A 17,361-nucleotide genomic window follows, 5' to 3' on the forward strand; every position below is an offset into this window, starting at 1 on the left:
GAGAGACATATATAGGGAAGGAACCAAAGGGAGTGGCATATATAGGGAAGGAACCAAAGGGAGAGACATATATAGGGAAGGAACCAAAGGGAGTGACATATATAGGGAAGGAACCAAAGGGAGAGGCATATATAGGGAAGGAACCAAAGGGAGTGACATATATAGGGAAGGAACCAAAGGGAGTGTCATATATAGGGAAGGAACCAAAGGGAGTGACATATATAGGGAAGGAACCAAAGGGAGAGGCATATATAGGGAAGGAACCAAAGGGAGTGACAGATATAGGGAAGGAACCAAAGACAGTGACATATATAGGGAAGGAACCAAAGGGAGTGACATATATAGGGAAGGAACCAAAGGGAGTGGCATATATAGGGAAGGAACCAAAGGGAGTGACATATATAGGGAAGGAACCAAAGGGAGAGACATATATAGGGAAGGAACCAAATGGAGTGACAGATATAGGGAAGGAACCAAAGACAGTGACATATATAGGGAAGGAACCAAAGGGAGTGACATATATAGGGAAGGAACCAAAGGGAGAGACATATATAGGGAAGGAACCAAAGGGAGAGATAGGGAAGGAACAAAGGGAGTGACATATAGGGAAGGAACCAAAGGGAGTGGCATATATAGGGAAGGAACCAAAGGGAGAGACATATATTGGAAAGGAACCAAAGGGAGTGGCATATATAGGGAAGGAACCAAAGGGAGAGACATATATAGGGAAGGAACCAAAGGGAGAGACATATATAGGGAAGGAACCAAAGGGAGTGACATATATAGGGAAGGAACCAAAGGGAGTGACATATATAGGGAAGGAACCAAAGGGAGAGACATATATAGGGAAGGAACCAAAGGGAGTGACATATATAGGGAAGGAACCAAAGGGAGTGACATATATAGGGAAGGAACCAAAGGGAGAGACATATATAGGGAAGGAACCAAAGGGAGTGACATATATAGGGAAGGAACCAAAGGGAGAGACATATATAGGGAAGGAACCAAAGGGAGTGACATATATAGGGAAGGAACCAAAGGGAGTGACATATAGGGAAGGAACCAAAGGGAGTGACATATATAGGGAAGGAACCAAAGGGAGTGACATATATAGGGAAGGAACCAAAGGGAGTGACATATATAGGGAAGGAACCAAAGGGAGTGACATATATAGGGAAGGAACCAAAGGGAGAGACATATATAGGGAAGGAACCAAAGGGAGTGACATATATAGGGAAGGAACCAAAGGGAGTGACATATATAGGGAAGGAACCAAAGGGAGTGACATATATAGGGAAGGAACCAAAGGGAGTGACATATATAGGGAAGGAACCAAAGGCAGTGACATATATAGGGAAGGAACCAAAGGGAGTGACATATATAGGGAAGGAACAAAGGGAGTGGCATATATAGGGAAGGAACCAAAGGGAGTGACATATATAGGGAAGGAACCAAAGACAGTGACATATATAGGGAAGGAACCAAAGGGAGTGACATATATAGGGAAGGAACCAAAGGGAGAGACATATATAGGGAAGGAACCAAAGGGAGAGACATATATAGGGAAGGAACCAAAGGGAGTGACATATATAGGGAAGGAACCAAAGGGAGTGGCATATATAGGGAAGGAACCAAAGGGAGAGACATATATTGGAAAGGAACCAAAGGGAGTGGCATATATAGGGAAGGAACCAAAGGGAGAGACATATATAGGGAAGGAACCAAAGGGAGAGACATATATAGGGAAGGAACCAAAGGGAGTGACATATATAGGGAAGGAACCAAAGGGAGTGACATATAGGGGAAGGAACCAAAGAGAGAGACATATATAGGGAAGGAACCAAAGGGAGTGACATATATAGGGAAGGAACCAAAGGGAGTGACATATATAGGGAAGGAACCAAAGGGAGAGACATATATAGGGAAGGAACCAAAGGGAGTGACATATATAGGGAAGGAACCAAAGGGAGAGACATATATAGGGAAGGAACCATAGGGAAGGAACCAAAGAGAGAGACATATATAGGGAAGGAACCAACGGGAGTGACATATATAGGGAAGGAACCAACAGGAGTGACATATATAGGGAAGGAACCAACAGGAGTGACATATATAGGGAAGGAACCAAAGGGAGTGACATATATAGGGAAGGAACCAAAGAGAGAGACATATATAGGGAAGGAACCAAAGAGAGAGACATATATAGGGAAGGAACCAAAGGGAGTGACATATATAGGGAAGGAACCAAAGGGAGAGACATATATAGGGAAGGAACCAAAGGGAGTGACATATATAGGGAAGGAACCAAAGACAGTGACATATATAGGGAAGGAACCAAAGGGAGTGACATATATAGGGAAGGAACCAAAGGGAGTGGCATATATAGGGAAGGAACCAAAGGGAGTGACATATATAGGGAAGGAACCAAAGGGAGAGACATATATAGGGAAGGAACCAAATGGAGTGACAGATATAGGGAAGGAACCAAAGACAGTGACATATATAGGGAAGGAACCAAAGGGAGTGACATATATAGGGAAGGAACCAAAGGGAGAGACATATATAGGGAAGGAACCAAAGGGAGAGACATATATAGGGAAGGAACCAAAGGGAGTGACATATATAGGGAAGGAACCAAAGGGAGTGGCATATATAGGGAAGGAACCAAAGGGAGAGACATATATTGGAAAGGAACCAAAGGGAGTGGCATATATAGGGAAGGAACCAAAGGGAGAGACATATATAGGGAAGGAACCAAAGGGAGAGACATATATAGGGAAGGAACCAAAGGGAGTGACATATATAGGGAAGGAACCAAAGGAGTGACATATATAGGGAAGGAACCAAAGGGAGTGACATATATAGGGAAGGAACCAAAGGGAGGGACATATATAGGGAAGGAACCAAAGGAGAGACATATATAGGGAAGGAACCAAAGGGAGTGACATATATAGGGAAGGAACCAAAGGGAATGACATATATAGGGAAGGAACCAAAGGGAGAGACATATATAGGGAAGGAACCAAAGGGAGTGACATATATAGGGAAGGAACCAAAGGGAGAGACATATATAGGGAAGGAACCAAAGGGAGTGACATATATAGGGAAGGAACCAAAGGGAGAGACATATATAGGGAAGGAACCAAAGGGAGTGACATATATAGGGAAGGAACCAAAGGGAGGGACATATATAGGGAAGGAACCAAAGGAGTGACATATATAGGGAAGGAAACAAAGGGAGTGACATATATAGGGAAGGAACCAAAGGGAGTGACATATATAGGGAAGGAACCAAAGGGAGTGACATATATAGGGAAGGAACCAAAGGGAGTGACATAGATAGGGAAGGAACCAAAGGGAGTGACATATATTGGAAAGGTAATCAGGGATGTAATGGAGTCCAGGTTTGTCTGATGACACACAGGTGCGCGTAATGATGGTGACAGGTGTGCGCCATAACGAGCAGCCTGGTGACCTAGAGGCCGGAGAGGGAGCACACGTGACATCAGCGCCACAGGTAACTTCCACAAAGCTGTGAAAGAACTGAGAGACAAGGCAAGAAGGGCATTCTGTGCCATCAAAGGGAACATAAAATTCGACATACCAATTAAGATCTGGCTAAAAATACTTGAATCAGTTAAAGAACCCACTGCCCTTTATGGTTGTGATATCTGGGGTCCTCTCACCAACCAATAATTCACAAAATGGGACAAACACCAAATTGAGACTCTACATGCAGAATTCTGTTTTGTGTGTACAACGTAAAACACCAAATAATTATGGCAGGGCGGAATTAGACCGATACCTGCTAATTATGAAAATCCAGAAAAGAGAAGTTAAATTCTACAACCACCAAAAAGGAAGCGATTCCCAAACATTCCTTAACAAAGCCATCACCTACAGAGAGATGAACCTGGAGAAGAGTCTCCTAAGCAAGCTGGTCCTGGGGCTCTGTTCAGGACAGCAACACAATTAGACTCAACCAAATCACGAGAAAACAAAAAGATAATTACTTGACACATTGGATTGTACGGAGAAAACTAGAACGCTATTTGGCCCAAAACAGTGAGTACTCAGTGGCAGAATACCTGACCCCGGTGACTGACACAAGCTTAAGGAAAGCTTTGACTATGTATAGACTAATTGAGCATAGCCTTGCTATTGAGAAAGGCCACAGAAGGCAGATCTGGCTCTCAAGACAAGACAGTCTATGTGCTCACTGCCCACACAATGAGTTGGAAACTGAGCTGCACTTCCTAACCTCCTGCCAAATGTATGACCATGTTAGAGACACACATTTCCCTCAGATTACACAGATCCACAAAGATTTTTTTTTAAAGATTAAAAAAACACTATCTACTGGGTGAAATCCCAGTGTGCCATCACAGCAGCAAGATGTGTGACCTGTTGCCACAAGAAAAGGTCAACCAGTGAAGAACAAACACCATTGTAAACCATATTTATGTTTATTTCACGTTTGTTTATCTACTTCACTTGCTTTGACAATGTTAACACATATGTCCCACGCCAATAAAGCCCTTAAATTGAATTGAGAGAGCGAAAGAGAGAGAGAGAGATACCATTGTAAATACAACCCATTTTTATTTATTTTCCCTTTTGTACTTTAACTATTTGCACATAATATGACATTTGAAATGGCTTTATTCTTTTGGAACTTGTGTAACATTTACCGTTCACTTATTATTGTTTATTCCACTTTTTTAAATACATTTAAGTTGCTTTGGCAAAAATATGTTTTCCATGCCAATAAAGCCTGTTGAATTGAATTGAGAGAGACACAGACAGACAGACAGACAGACAGACAGACAGACAGACAGACAGACAGACAGACAGACAGACAGACAGACAGACAGACAGACAGACAGAGATGGGAGTGAGAGTCAGAGAGAGATGAGAGAGAGAGAGATGCTTGACTTTAGTTTGAGCGTCACAACACTTCAAAGCAGATTTACCCCAAATCTCTTGCATACTTTAACCATCGAGGAAGTTATCCCCCAGCAAATCTACTGGCACACATACTGAGTGCCAAATGACTAGTTCTCCCAGCTGCATGACTCCATGTTATGAGATACCAGCAATTTCCGAGGCATGGAGTCATTTTCACAATGGACGTTAATTATTTCATTTGGAAAAAGTCTCAGAAATGTAACTGGGTTATCTACAACAAAACAAACACGATGAGGCAGAGATTTTTAGCAGCTCAAGAACAACTTCTCCATTGAAAACAAAATAAGCACAGTGTTACACTAGACTATACTATTCATTGACACTTTGCTAACACCACAAACAATTATGACTGTGATTTCTAGTCTGTTTCTCTCATAGAAATAGTGACTGAAGTATCAAATCAAATGTTATTTGTCACAAGCTCCAACAACAACAGGTGTGGACTCTACCAGGAAATGCTTACTGTGCCTTTAAACAGCTTGGAAAATTCCAGAAAATTATGTCATGGCTTTAGAAGCTTCTGATAGGCTTATTGACATCATTTGAGTCCATTGGAGGTGTACCTGTGGGTGTATTTCAAGGCCAACCTTCAAACTCAGTGCCTCTTTGATTGACATCATGGGAAAATCAAAATAAATAATTATTAAAATATTCCCTATGTAATGTTAATGAGTTGCTAACATGTGTCATGTAAATACTCATAATGCAGAACCCTCAATGGCCCAAGTCTTTAAATGCATGGCTCTGGTGTAGCCTTGTTCCTCACAAGCTATAGTCCTAGTAATACAGTCTGCTGTGTCACTACTATAGCTTCTCACACTGTGTCACACATTGGTCCATTAGGGACAGGCTGGCTGTCACAGCTTACACATTGGGCCATTAGAGACAGGCTGGCTGTCACAGCTCTGACCAACTGCTCTGACCAACACTTGACCCCGTCTGTCCCTGGCCCTGCCTGCTCTGCTCTGGCCAGTCAGCAAAGTGTGTAGTGTGGGGGAGACCCATCTCTGTGGTTGTTTAGGGTCCCCAGGCCCTGACTGTCATCTCCACTGACATCTGTAGTCGCACTAGGCCCACGGTTTTAACCAGTCGGAGAACAAACGCATAGCTTAGAGCACAATCTATTTACTGTGCTGGTCTCTGTACCTCAACGGTTGTGCTGAAAATGTGGGCTGACCTCACTGACAGTGTATTCACATGCATCAATATTCTGCATATTATACATATTTCAATACCCCTTGGTAAGACAGACACACATTGATTATTAAAAAACTGGTTGTTTGGATCCTGGAGGCTGATTAATTGATATGTGGGAGTTGTGGGACAACAACCTCCGCAAATGACCATTAACGTATTAATCTCATAATTCCATTGTCTCGCAGCCCAGCCAGGAAATTCATAAACCTCATCTCCGTCTGGAAAAAAGCATCCACACATTAGTTTTCCATGCTATTATTTGGTTTGCAACAGTTAGGGGCCTGGAGGCAAGGGAAATAATGGCTGTGAGTGGCCATCGGTGTGAGAGATCATCGGTGTGAGAGACCATCGGTGTGAGAGATCATCGGTGTGAGAGACCATCGGTGTGAGAGATCATCGGTGTGAGAGACCATCGGTGTGAGAGACCATCGGTGTGAGAGACCATCGGTGTGAGAGATCATCGGTGTGAGAGACCATCGGTGTGAGAGACCATCGGTGTGAGAGACCATCGGTGTGAGGCCATCGGTGACAGTGAGAGACCATCGGTGTGAGAGATCATCGTGAGAGGTGTGAGAGATCATCGAGATCATCGGTGAGAGACCATCGGTGTGAGAGACCATCGGTGTGAGAGACCATCGGTGTGAGAGACCATCGGTGTGAGAGCCATCGGTGTGAGAGACCATCGGTGTGAGAGGCCATCGGTGTGAGAGGCCATCGGTGTGAGAGACCATCGGTGTGAGAGACCATCGGTGTGAGAGACCATCGGTGTGAGAGACCATCGGTGTGAGAGACCATCGGTGTGAGAGACCATCGGTGTGAGAGACCATCGGTGTGAGAGACCATCGGTGTGAGAGACCATCGGTGTGAGAGACCATCGGTGTGAGGTGTGAGAGACCATCGGTGTGAGAGACCATCGGTGTCATCGGTGTGAGAGATCATCGGTGTGAGAGATCATCGGTGTGAGAGGCCATCGGTGTGAGAGATCATCGGTGTGAGAGGTGTGAGAGATCATCGGTGTGAGATCATCGGTGTGAGAGGCCATCGGTGTGAGAGACCATCGGTGTGGCCATCGGTGTGAGAGATCATCGGTGTGAGAGGCCATCGGTGTGACAGACCATCGGTGTGAGAGACCATCGGTGTGAGAGACCATCGGTGTGAGAGATCATCGGTGTGAGAGGCCATCGGTGTGAGAGACCATCGGTGTGAGAGACCATCGGTGTGAGAGGCCATCGGTGTGAGAGACCATCGGTGTGAGAGATCATCGGTGTGAGAGACCATCGGTGTGAGAGACCATCGGTGTGAGAGATCATCGGCGTGAGATATCACTCAAGAGGTATTGGCAGCCCCTAACATGGAGAACAGAAAGGGCTGGAGTGCCATTTGAGCTGGCAATGACGTGAGTGGACGTCACGTTCTCTGCCAAAAAAAGAGGCAAGCACTGGCTGTCACCAACCAGCCTCAGACTTGTTGTCACACGATAATTCCTGGGTTCTCAGACATTATTGCTTAATTATACAACAGGTGGGGTCTAATCTTGGATGCTGATTGGTTAAAACTGTGTTCCAGCCGGTATCTATTCCACAAGTTACCATCGGCTAAGGCTATGATGTTGAAATGCCTACTCACAATTCCATCTGACTGCCCTATCCACTGTCTCATCAGTCCAGCCAGGCAATTTATTAACTTGATCTCCACTAGAAAAACCATCTAGACATTATCTGCCATTTCTTTTAGACTAACATATGATTTTTAACAGCGCAGATTTGTATAAACCTCGCTGTCGATCTCTCCGACATTTGCAACATTGTTTCAATATCGTATCGATCTCCAGCTGTCCCATAGTAATGAACACGTCGGGATTCGGGACGAGACAGACAGGCTGGCAGCTTTACTCAGCCAGTCGAAATCACGAATCAGCATAATTTGTATGGATGAGTAAAATGGATGATAAATGGATGATAAATTACTCAAATGTAATAGATACGGTGCATTCGGAAAGTATTCAGACCCCTTGATTTTGTCCACATTTTGCTATGTTACAGCCTTATTCTAAAATTGATTAAGTGGAGTTTTTCCCTCATGAACCTCCACACAATACCCCATAATGAAAAAGCAATAACAGGTTTTTAGAAATGTTAGCAAATTTATCAAATTAAAAAAATAAAAATGTACTTAAGTATTCAGACCCTTTACTCAGTACTTAGTTGAAGAACCGTTGGCAAAGATTACAGCTCGAGTCTTTGTGGGTATGATGCTACAAGCTTGGCACACCTGTATTCGGGGAGTTTCTCCCATTCTTCTCTGCAGATCCTCTCAAGCTCTGTCAGGTTGGATGGGGAGTGTCGCTGCATAGCTATTTTCAGGTCTCTCCAGTGATGTTTGATCGGGTTCAAGTCTGGGCTCTGGCTGTGCCACTCAAGGACATTCAGAGACTTGTCCAAAAGCCACTCCTGCATTGTCTTGGCTGTGTGCTTAGGGTCGTTGTCCTGTTGGAAGGTGAACCTTCGCCCCAGTCTGAGGTCCTGAGCGCTCTAGAGCAGGTTTTCATCAATGATCTATCTATACTTTGCTCCGTCCATCTTTCACTTGATCCTGAGTAGTCTCCCAGTCCCAGCCGCTGAAAAACATCCCCACAGCATGATGCTGCCACCACCATGCTTCACCGTAGGGATGGTGCCAGGTTTTCTCCAGACGTGACGCTTGGCATTCAGGCCAAAGAGTTCCATGTTAGTTTCATCAGACAAGATAATCTTGTTTCTCATGATTAGAGTCCTTTATGTGCGTTTTGGTGGAGTGGCTTCCGCCTGGCTTCTTTCTGGCCACTCTACCATAAAGGCCTGATTGGTGGAGCGCTGCAGATGTGTCCTTCTGAAAGGTTCTCCCATCTCCACAGAAGCACTGGAGCTCTGTCAGAGTGCCATCGAGTTCTTGGTCATCACCCTGACCTAGGTCCTTCTCCCCCGCTTGCTCAGTTTGGCTGAGCGGCCAGCTATAGGAAGAGTCTTGGTGGTTCCAAACTTCTTCCATTTAAGAATAATGGAGGCCACTGTGTTCCTGGGGACCTTCAATGTTGCAGAAATGTGTTGGTCCCCTTCCCCAGATCTGTGCCTCGATACAATCCTGTCCCAGAACTCTACGGACAATTCCTTCGCACTCATATAGGTCCTTCGGACCTTATATAGACAGGTGTGTGCCTTTCCAAATCATGTTTAATCATTTGAATTTACCACAGGTGGACTCCAATCAAGTCGTAGAAACATCAAGGATGATCAATGGAAACAAGATGCACCTGAGATCAAGTTTGAGGCTTATTGCAAATGGGTCTGAATATTTATGTTAATAAGGTATTTCTGTTTTTTATTTGCAATAAATTAGCAAAACATTTTGAAAAAAAATATTTTCACTTTGTCATTATGGGGTAGTGTAGATTGATGAGGAACACAAATGTATTTTATCCAGTTTAGTAAAAGGCTGTAACTTAACAAAATGTCGAAAAAGTCAAGGGGTCTGAATACACCCTATATACAAAGAAATGTCAATAGAAAAATATAAATGCCGTTTGCTGTCACTCCTGCGTCAGTTTGAAGTGATTGTATTAGCTGTGTAGTTGGTTAGCTCCTCTGAACAGTGTCCTGGCAAGAGAGTAAATGTTCTATGCAAGGAGAAATTGCACATCATCAGCTCATTGTTATGGATGTATCCCCCACAAAAATCACTAGAAAACAGCTTCATCGCAAATGGACCTATTTTGCTGTTATTCTGGCTGCACTGTTTGACGTGACTGTGTTAGCTGAAGTTGGCTAGCTAGCAAGCAAGGGATGAGAATGTTGCCAGCCATCATGACAACAGAACAAACAAATATTTGTTTTGCAAATACATGTTAGTATATTTGTTGACGACACACAGTTGATTTAATTTACAAATACACTTAAGGACTGGGTCGCTGAACTAATAGAACGAACCACCGGGACTTATCTCGTGGAAGGATGAAATAGTATGAATAAATTAATCAAAATAACATTTTTAATGACAATATGCCAACCATTATTTGTATATGTTGGCAACCGACTGTATAAAAATGATAATGCCCTCGAAGCTGGTGTTTGAAGGATATATTGGCATAATCACTTAGCATTACCACTTAACTAATATTGAGTACAATCACAATATTCCACATGCAAGTTTTTTAGAGTAGCTACAAAACATGCTGTAGCCACTTTGTTGTTATTCTTCCACTCTCTCGCACACGCACACGCACACACGCGCACGCACACACGCGCACGCACACACGCGCATGCACACACTCGCACGCACACACGCGCATGCACACACTCGCACGCACACACGCACCCTCTGGATTTCTCACTCTCAAAAGACGTAAACGTGCAAGTGAAAAGGAGTGATTTAAATGGATACATACTTTGATACTCACCAACATAGCGGATACGGAAGCCCTTCTTGTTAGTTCCGTGGTCAGAAGACCAGCGCAGTGTGAGCTGGTGGCCGGTCGTAGTGATGTTGAAGGGCGCGGAGACGTCACCGCTGAAGGTGGCCAGAGTCTGGCTGTTAGTACTGGGGCCTGTAGAGAGAGAGGGCGGGTGAGAGAGGTATGGAGGGGGAAGAGAGAAAGAGGGGAAGGGGAGGGAAGGGAAGGGGAGGGGAGGGGGAAGGGAAGGGAAGGCAAGGCAAGGGGAGGGGGAAGGGAAGGCAAGGGAAGGGAAGGGGAGGGGGAAGGAAAGGCAAGAGAAGGCGGGGGAAGGCAAGGGAAGGCAGGAAGGAAGGAAGGCAGGAAGGAAGGAAGGCAGGAAGGAAGGAAGGCAGGAAGGAAGGCAGGAAGGAAGGAAGGCAGGAAGGAAGGAAGGATGGAAGGAAGGATGGAAGGAAGGAAGGATGGAAGGAAGGAAGGATGGAAGGAAGGAAGGATGGAAGGAAGGAAGGATGGAAGGAAGGAAGGATGGAAGGAAGGAAGGATGGAAGGAAGGAAGGATGGAAGGAAGGAAGGATGGAAGGAAGGAAGGATGGAAGGAAGGAAGGATGGAAGGAAGGATGCCAACAATAAGTGAAATTGTGGAAGAATGTATTTGTGGAGTAAATCATCCAACTACAGGGCTAACAGCTACAGCAATGACCCAGAACGAAGACGGGCTGCTGACCACTGTTTGTCACAAAGGCGTTTTAGACAGTTCAGCATTAATCTAAATCTGTTCAGTGGTATTGTGGTTTCTTCACATTGTAATGACGTTGCATTCATCAAAAGTGTGGTCATATAAAGTTTTGTAGGCCTTGCATTCAATACCAAAAACATCCAGCCTTTTAATGCCCAATTTCTGAAGATTACATTTGCAATGCCACTGCCGCACAAGAAGACAGTTTTAAAACAATACAAATCTGAGCCAAAAGCAGACGTGTTTTAAAAACATGACAGTTTGTGATGCTAGCCTGGTCCCATATATGTTTCCACTGTCATGAGTTGGCAAGATAGCACAAACAGTTGTGGCACCAGGCTAGTATAACGCTACTATAGCTACCATCAAAGACTTCTAGGATGTCGAACTCCCTCTCGGTCTGGAAGGACTCGAAGTACAGAGTGATGTTGTAGCCCTTCTCTACATTGATGGTCCAGATACACATCTGAAGGTTGGGGTAGCTGTCAGGGTAGCCTGGACTCAGGATTACTCCAGTAGAGTCAAACCTCACGTCGTGGGCCGGGCATTGCACTGGATGGGCACATAACAGGAGACCAAATGGATGCTAGGGGTACCTGTAATTTATTCAGTGGTCCCCCAGACCCCCAGATGACACATGGGATGGCGTTGAGAAATATGGCACCATAATATATAAATGACAACAGCTGTTTAGTCCACTAAACACAGTGAAAGGGACGACACAGAAACAGAACTGGAGTAGAAAACTGGAATCACAAGGGGCTGTGACAGAGGTGGGCGGAACGCATCACAACAACACACCTAATGACTAAACCGTTTTAATTGCAGCTGCCACAAACGAAAACGCACACACGCGCAAGCATGCAGGCACTCGCGCACACATACGCAAAACGAATGAACGCAAGCACGCACGCATACACATACGCACACCTTGACATGTGGGAGGAGGCCCATCCATCTGAAGTCTCTCCCCCAGTCTGCATGTCAGGATCTCATTCCCCACCAGGGTGAAGCCAGGATGACAGCGGTACCAGATGATGTCCCCTGTCAGGAGATAAGGTATAGAGGGAGGGAGGGAGGGAGGGAGGGAGGGAGGGAGGGAGGGAGGGAAGGAAGGAAGGAAGGAAGGAAGGAAGGAAGGAGGGAAGGAAGGAGGGAGGAGGGAGGAGGGAGGGAGGGAGGGAGGGAGGGAGGGAGGGAGGGAGGGAGGGAGGGAGGGAGGGAGGGAGGGAGGGAGGGAGGGAGGGAGGGAAATAGCGTAAGAGAGAGAGGGAGTCATGGTAGCAAGACAGAAAGAGAGAGAAAAACAGAGAGAGAGAGAGAGAGAGACAGAGAGAGAGAGAGAGAGAGAGAGAGAGAGAGAGAGACAGACAGACGTTGATGAAGCTGTTGTCTAATTAAGAAGGACAGCAAACCTGTGCTGCAGTAATAGAGACAGATGCCTGAGACGGATGGGGTGACATTCTTTGACATCCAAGGTTGAACACTGTTAATGAGTGAGTTCTAGCCTGGGTAGGAAACTTTGAAACTTTCATAACAGTTACTGGGCAAAACAATCCATGGTCCCTGAAGTTTGAGTATTGCAGTAGTACGAGTGCAATATAACACAGACAACCAAGAATAACGGTGTTTAAGATTTTTTAAATGTTAAGTATGCTCTTTGTCGTTGCCATTATCACCATAATCAACATCACCATCATCATCATCATCTACTGTAACCTTTTGGTCTTTTTAGAAGCCATCTGATGTCTTCAACCAGCAGCAATGGGCCATGTTACAGGTGATGTCTTCAACCAGCAGCAATGGGCCATGTTACAGGTGATGTCTTCAACCAGCAGCAATGGGCCATGTTACAGGTGATGTCTTCAACCAGCAGCAATGGGCCATGTTACAGCTGATGTCTTCAACCAGCAGCAATGGGCCATGTTACAGCTGATGTCTTCAACCAGCAGCAATGGGCCATGTTACAGCTGATGTCTTCAACCAGCAGCAATGGGCCATGTTACAGCTGATGTCTTCAACCAGCAGCAATGGGCCATGTTACAGCTGATGTCTTCAACCAGCAGCAATGGGCCATGTTACAGCTGATGTCTTCAACCAGCAGCAATGGGCCATGTTACAGGTGATGTCTTCAACCAGCAGCAATGGGCCATGTTACAGCTGATGTCTTCAACCAGCAGCAATGGGCCATGTTACAGGTGATGTCTTCAACCAGCAGCAATGGGCCATGTTACAGGTGATGTCTTCAACCAGCAGCAATGGGCCATGTTACAGCTAATGTCTTCAACCAGCAGCAATGGGCCATGTTACAGGTGATGTCTTCAACCAGCAGCAATGGGCCATGTTACAGCTGATGTCTTCAACCAGCAGCAATGGGCCATGTTACAGCTGATGTCTTCAACCAGCAGCAATGGGCCATGTTACAGGTGATGGATGGATGATCGTGGTCAAATAAATCTATACAGAGCTGCTATAGACACAGCAGAGCCTTTGGGCCTTGTTACCGGGCAAGCTGAATCCATCTCAGCCACTGTCTTTAATGGCCCACTTTCACACCCAACAATCACAGATCTAGTTGCTAACTCAGTCATTGATACACACCAGTCACAGAGTTATTGGCTAACTAATCATTAATCAGGCAGGTCACACGTGATACAAGTCAGTATTCAACGTCCATCCATGTCTGAATATGTCTGGAGATGATGTGGAACCTGGCCACTAGGGGCAACAGTGAACTGTTACCTTCTGTTACCTACAAGTAGACTTTAGTTTGGATGGTGGATGGCTGCATGTTCGAATCCAGCGATAGAAAGTTGTTTTTATATTTTTGTTTTAAGCCCAAACTTTAAGCCTTACCTTAACCATTCGGAGTTAACGCATAAACTTAATCTTAACCAAACACTTGGAAATTTGACATTTCGAACAAGGTTGGATTTGGCATGTGCCCTCAGATCGTCAAAAGTTCTACAGCTGCACCATCGAGAGCATTTTGACTGACTGCATCACCACTCGGTATGGCAACTGCTTGGTATCCGACCACAAGGCGATACAGAGGGTAATGCATACAGCCCAGGACATCACTGGGGCCGAACTCCCTGCCATCCAGCACCTCTATACCAGGTGGGGTCAGAGGAAGGCTATAAAGATTTTCAAAGATTCCAGCCGCCCAAGTCAAAGACTGTTCTCTCTGCTACCGCGCGGCAATGGGTACCAATGCACCAAGTCTGGAACCAACAGGACCCTGAACAGCTTCTACCCCCAAGACATAAGACTTCTAAACAAGACCATTAAATAGCACCGATTCTATGCATACACTGGGCTCTACCCACACACTCACACATACTTACACTGACACCCCAACACACACACACACACACACCACATGCGCTGTTGCTTTACCTATATGTGACTAATTTCAGGAAGCTCGGCGTATGTCGTACGTCACTATTTCACAGGAGAAGCATTTCATTTAGAAAAAATATATTATTTGATCAAAATGCCCTCTAGAACATGTGAATTTTAATGTGCCTTAATAACAAACTTGTATGCCATCTGTAAATATGAATAAAATTGTTAAATTACGAGCATAGTTGATTAAGCCATGGAAAAAGATAGGAACTTTACAGCTAGCCATGATTGGCTGAGATAATGGACGGGCTGGACATGCCGAGAGATGAGTTCGGGTTGGTCTGACATGAAACACGTTTCTGTCTATAACATGAGCTGCTCAGTATGTGTAGATAATCCTTGCTACCACAGTTTTTTTTAAAGATACTGTAACGTTAACCGCGAAGATCTGCAAAAGTGTTGCTACTGCTCTCAACAACATTGCTGCCCAGAATTTAGCAGGCAGTATGGACAAAGATCAGTGGGAAGAAGTGATGGACTACATTCTGTACAAGGTCAGTGACTTACATTAACAACGGGCCAAGCAAGCTTTAGCTAGCTGCAAACCAAATGGTAAAGACACCCGTGAAGCGTTCATCCATGTTTACTGGTAAGATGCTAGCTACATTTTCAGATATTATACGTGTCTAATTTTGACAGAAAATTGTTTTCATTGCAAGTTAAACTGTATTGATTGCTAGTTAGCGAAAGTTAATTTGCTGGCTCGTTAGCTAAGGTTGCGTGTATGATCTATGTAGTAATATTATTCGTATCTCAGAAATCCATTTGCATTGCTAGTTATAGCTATCAAAAATGTTACCTAGTTGCTTAGTTTTAGCTACCTGCAGATTCATACTCCAGCATTTCTTGGATAGTGGTTTGTACTGTAGCTGTTGGTTGAGATTATGGTTCAGTGTTTAGCTAGCTAGATGTCTAAACAAAAGACTCCACTTTGCAAGAGAATGATTATATGACAGTTGTGTCTGGGGGGTGATCACGGATTTCATGAACCTGCGTACATGTCTAGACAATAGTGACTCATCCACCTAGCTAGATGTGGCTGGGGGGGTGGCTATAGCATTTCTTTCACATGACCCATCAATGTAGACAAGTGTCTGGGTAAGCATCATCTAATAATTATGAAATATTTACTTAATATTTTTCATCTGGACACTTTCAAAGTCAGATTAGGATATAGACCAAAGACTGGATTAAGTGTATATTTACCTGGAGTTTTTCATATTGTAGGCTACTACTTTCACCAGTTTTAGTCTTGAAATCTTTGATTGTTTACTACACTACCTTACTTACTCTGTTTAGCACATAGCCTCACATGTGAATCCTAAAGAGATGATTGGAGCTAAGGCTCAAGAGGGTGTGAACGATGCTGAATAGGGGTAGACAAGGAAAAGCTCTCCCGTAGTTGTACCAAAACATTCAAGGTCCATTTTCTCAAAAATGGGGCTACAAGTTTATCAACTTTCAAAGCAGAATTACTTTCCCATTGTTCCTCAACTGCAGTGTGTGATATACCATTTTGTAGCTCTGAGTCTCCACTTTTATCCAATGTATGAAAAATACCATGTTGCTACATAAGACTGAGTCGAGGCGGTGGGTATGTAAAGTATGTACAGTACAGTATATAACCTCAAATGTATCTTTATTTTTTATTTTATTTAACTTTTATTTAACTCGGCAAGTCAGTTAAGAACAAATTCTTATTTACAAATGACGGCCTACCAGAAGGCAAAAGGCCTCCTGCGGGGTTCGGAGGCAGGGATTAAATATAAAAAATAAAATATCGGACAAAACACACATCACGACAAGAGAGACACAAAACACTACATAAAGAGAGACATAAGACAACAACATAGTATGGCAGCAACACATGAAAACACAGCATGTGAATGAAGAGATGGAGATAAAACGGTTCAGTTTGAGTGGTTTTTGCAGCCTGTTCCAGTCGCTAGCTACAGCGAACTGAAAAGAGGAGCGACCCAGGGATGTTTGTGCTTTGGGGACCTTTAACAGAACGTGACTGGCAGAATGGTGTTGTATGTGGAGGATGAGGGCAGCAGTAGGTATCTCAGATAGGTGAGGCCTAAGAGGGTTTTATTAAAAAAACTGATGACCAGTTTACAGAGGAGTATAGAGTGCAGTGATGTGTGCTATAAGGAGCATTGGTGGCAAATCTGATGGCCGAAGGGTAAAGAACATCTAGCTGCTTCAAATCACCCTTAACTGCCGATCTATAAATTACGTCTCTGTAATCTAGCCTGAGTAGGATGGTCATCTGAATCAGGGTTAGTTTGTCAGCTGTGGTGAAAGAGGAGCGATTATGATAGAGGAAACAAAGTCTAGATTTAACCTTAGCCTGCAGCTTTGATATGTGCTGAGAGAAGGACAGTGTACCGTTTAGCCATTCTCAGAAGTACTTGTATGAGGTGACTACCTCAGTAATAATCACACCGGTGGGGAGAGGGGAATTCTTCTTACCAAACCACATGACCTTTGTTTTGGAGGTGTTCAGAACTTTATACACTGCACTCTGAGAGACTTTTGTTAAACAGGGCAAAATAGAAATTGGCCTATAACAGTTAGGATCACCTTGATCTGCCCCTTTAAATAAAGGACGAACCGTGGC

The 17,361-nt window shown here is 44.4% G+C and overlaps 1 protein-coding gene across 2 annotated transcripts in view; it reads right to left on the minus strand.

Moving 5' to 3' along the window:
* The window catches only part of LOC118399009 (CUB and sushi domain-containing protein 3-like), a 908,305-nt gene that overhangs the window by 123,689 nt on the left and 767,255 nt on the right, over nucleotides 1–17,361 (minus strand). Inside the window, exons 46-48 of one of the 2 annotated variants that reach the window (XM_052472732.1) lie at nucleotides 12,261–12,374; nucleotides 11,694–11,882; nucleotides 10,598–10,744 (exon numbers count right to left, since the gene is read on the minus strand). In XM_052472732.1, the coding sequence (XP_052328692.1) occupies nucleotides 10,598–10,744; nucleotides 11,694–11,882; nucleotides 12,261–12,374 (450 nt within the window). Of the gene's footprint in view, nucleotides 1–10,585; nucleotides 10,745–11,693; nucleotides 11,883–12,260; nucleotides 12,375–17,361 lie in introns of both variants that reach the window. The other variant, XM_052472731.1, reaches the window with a different exon arrangement.

The sequence above is a fragment of the Oncorhynchus keta genome, chromosome 20 (assembly GCF_023373465.1).
Source record: "Oncorhynchus keta strain PuntledgeMale-10-30-2019 chromosome 20, Oket_V2, whole genome shotgun sequence".
Taxonomy (NCBI): domain Eukaryota; kingdom Metazoa; phylum Chordata; class Actinopteri; order Salmoniformes; family Salmonidae; genus Oncorhynchus; species Oncorhynchus keta.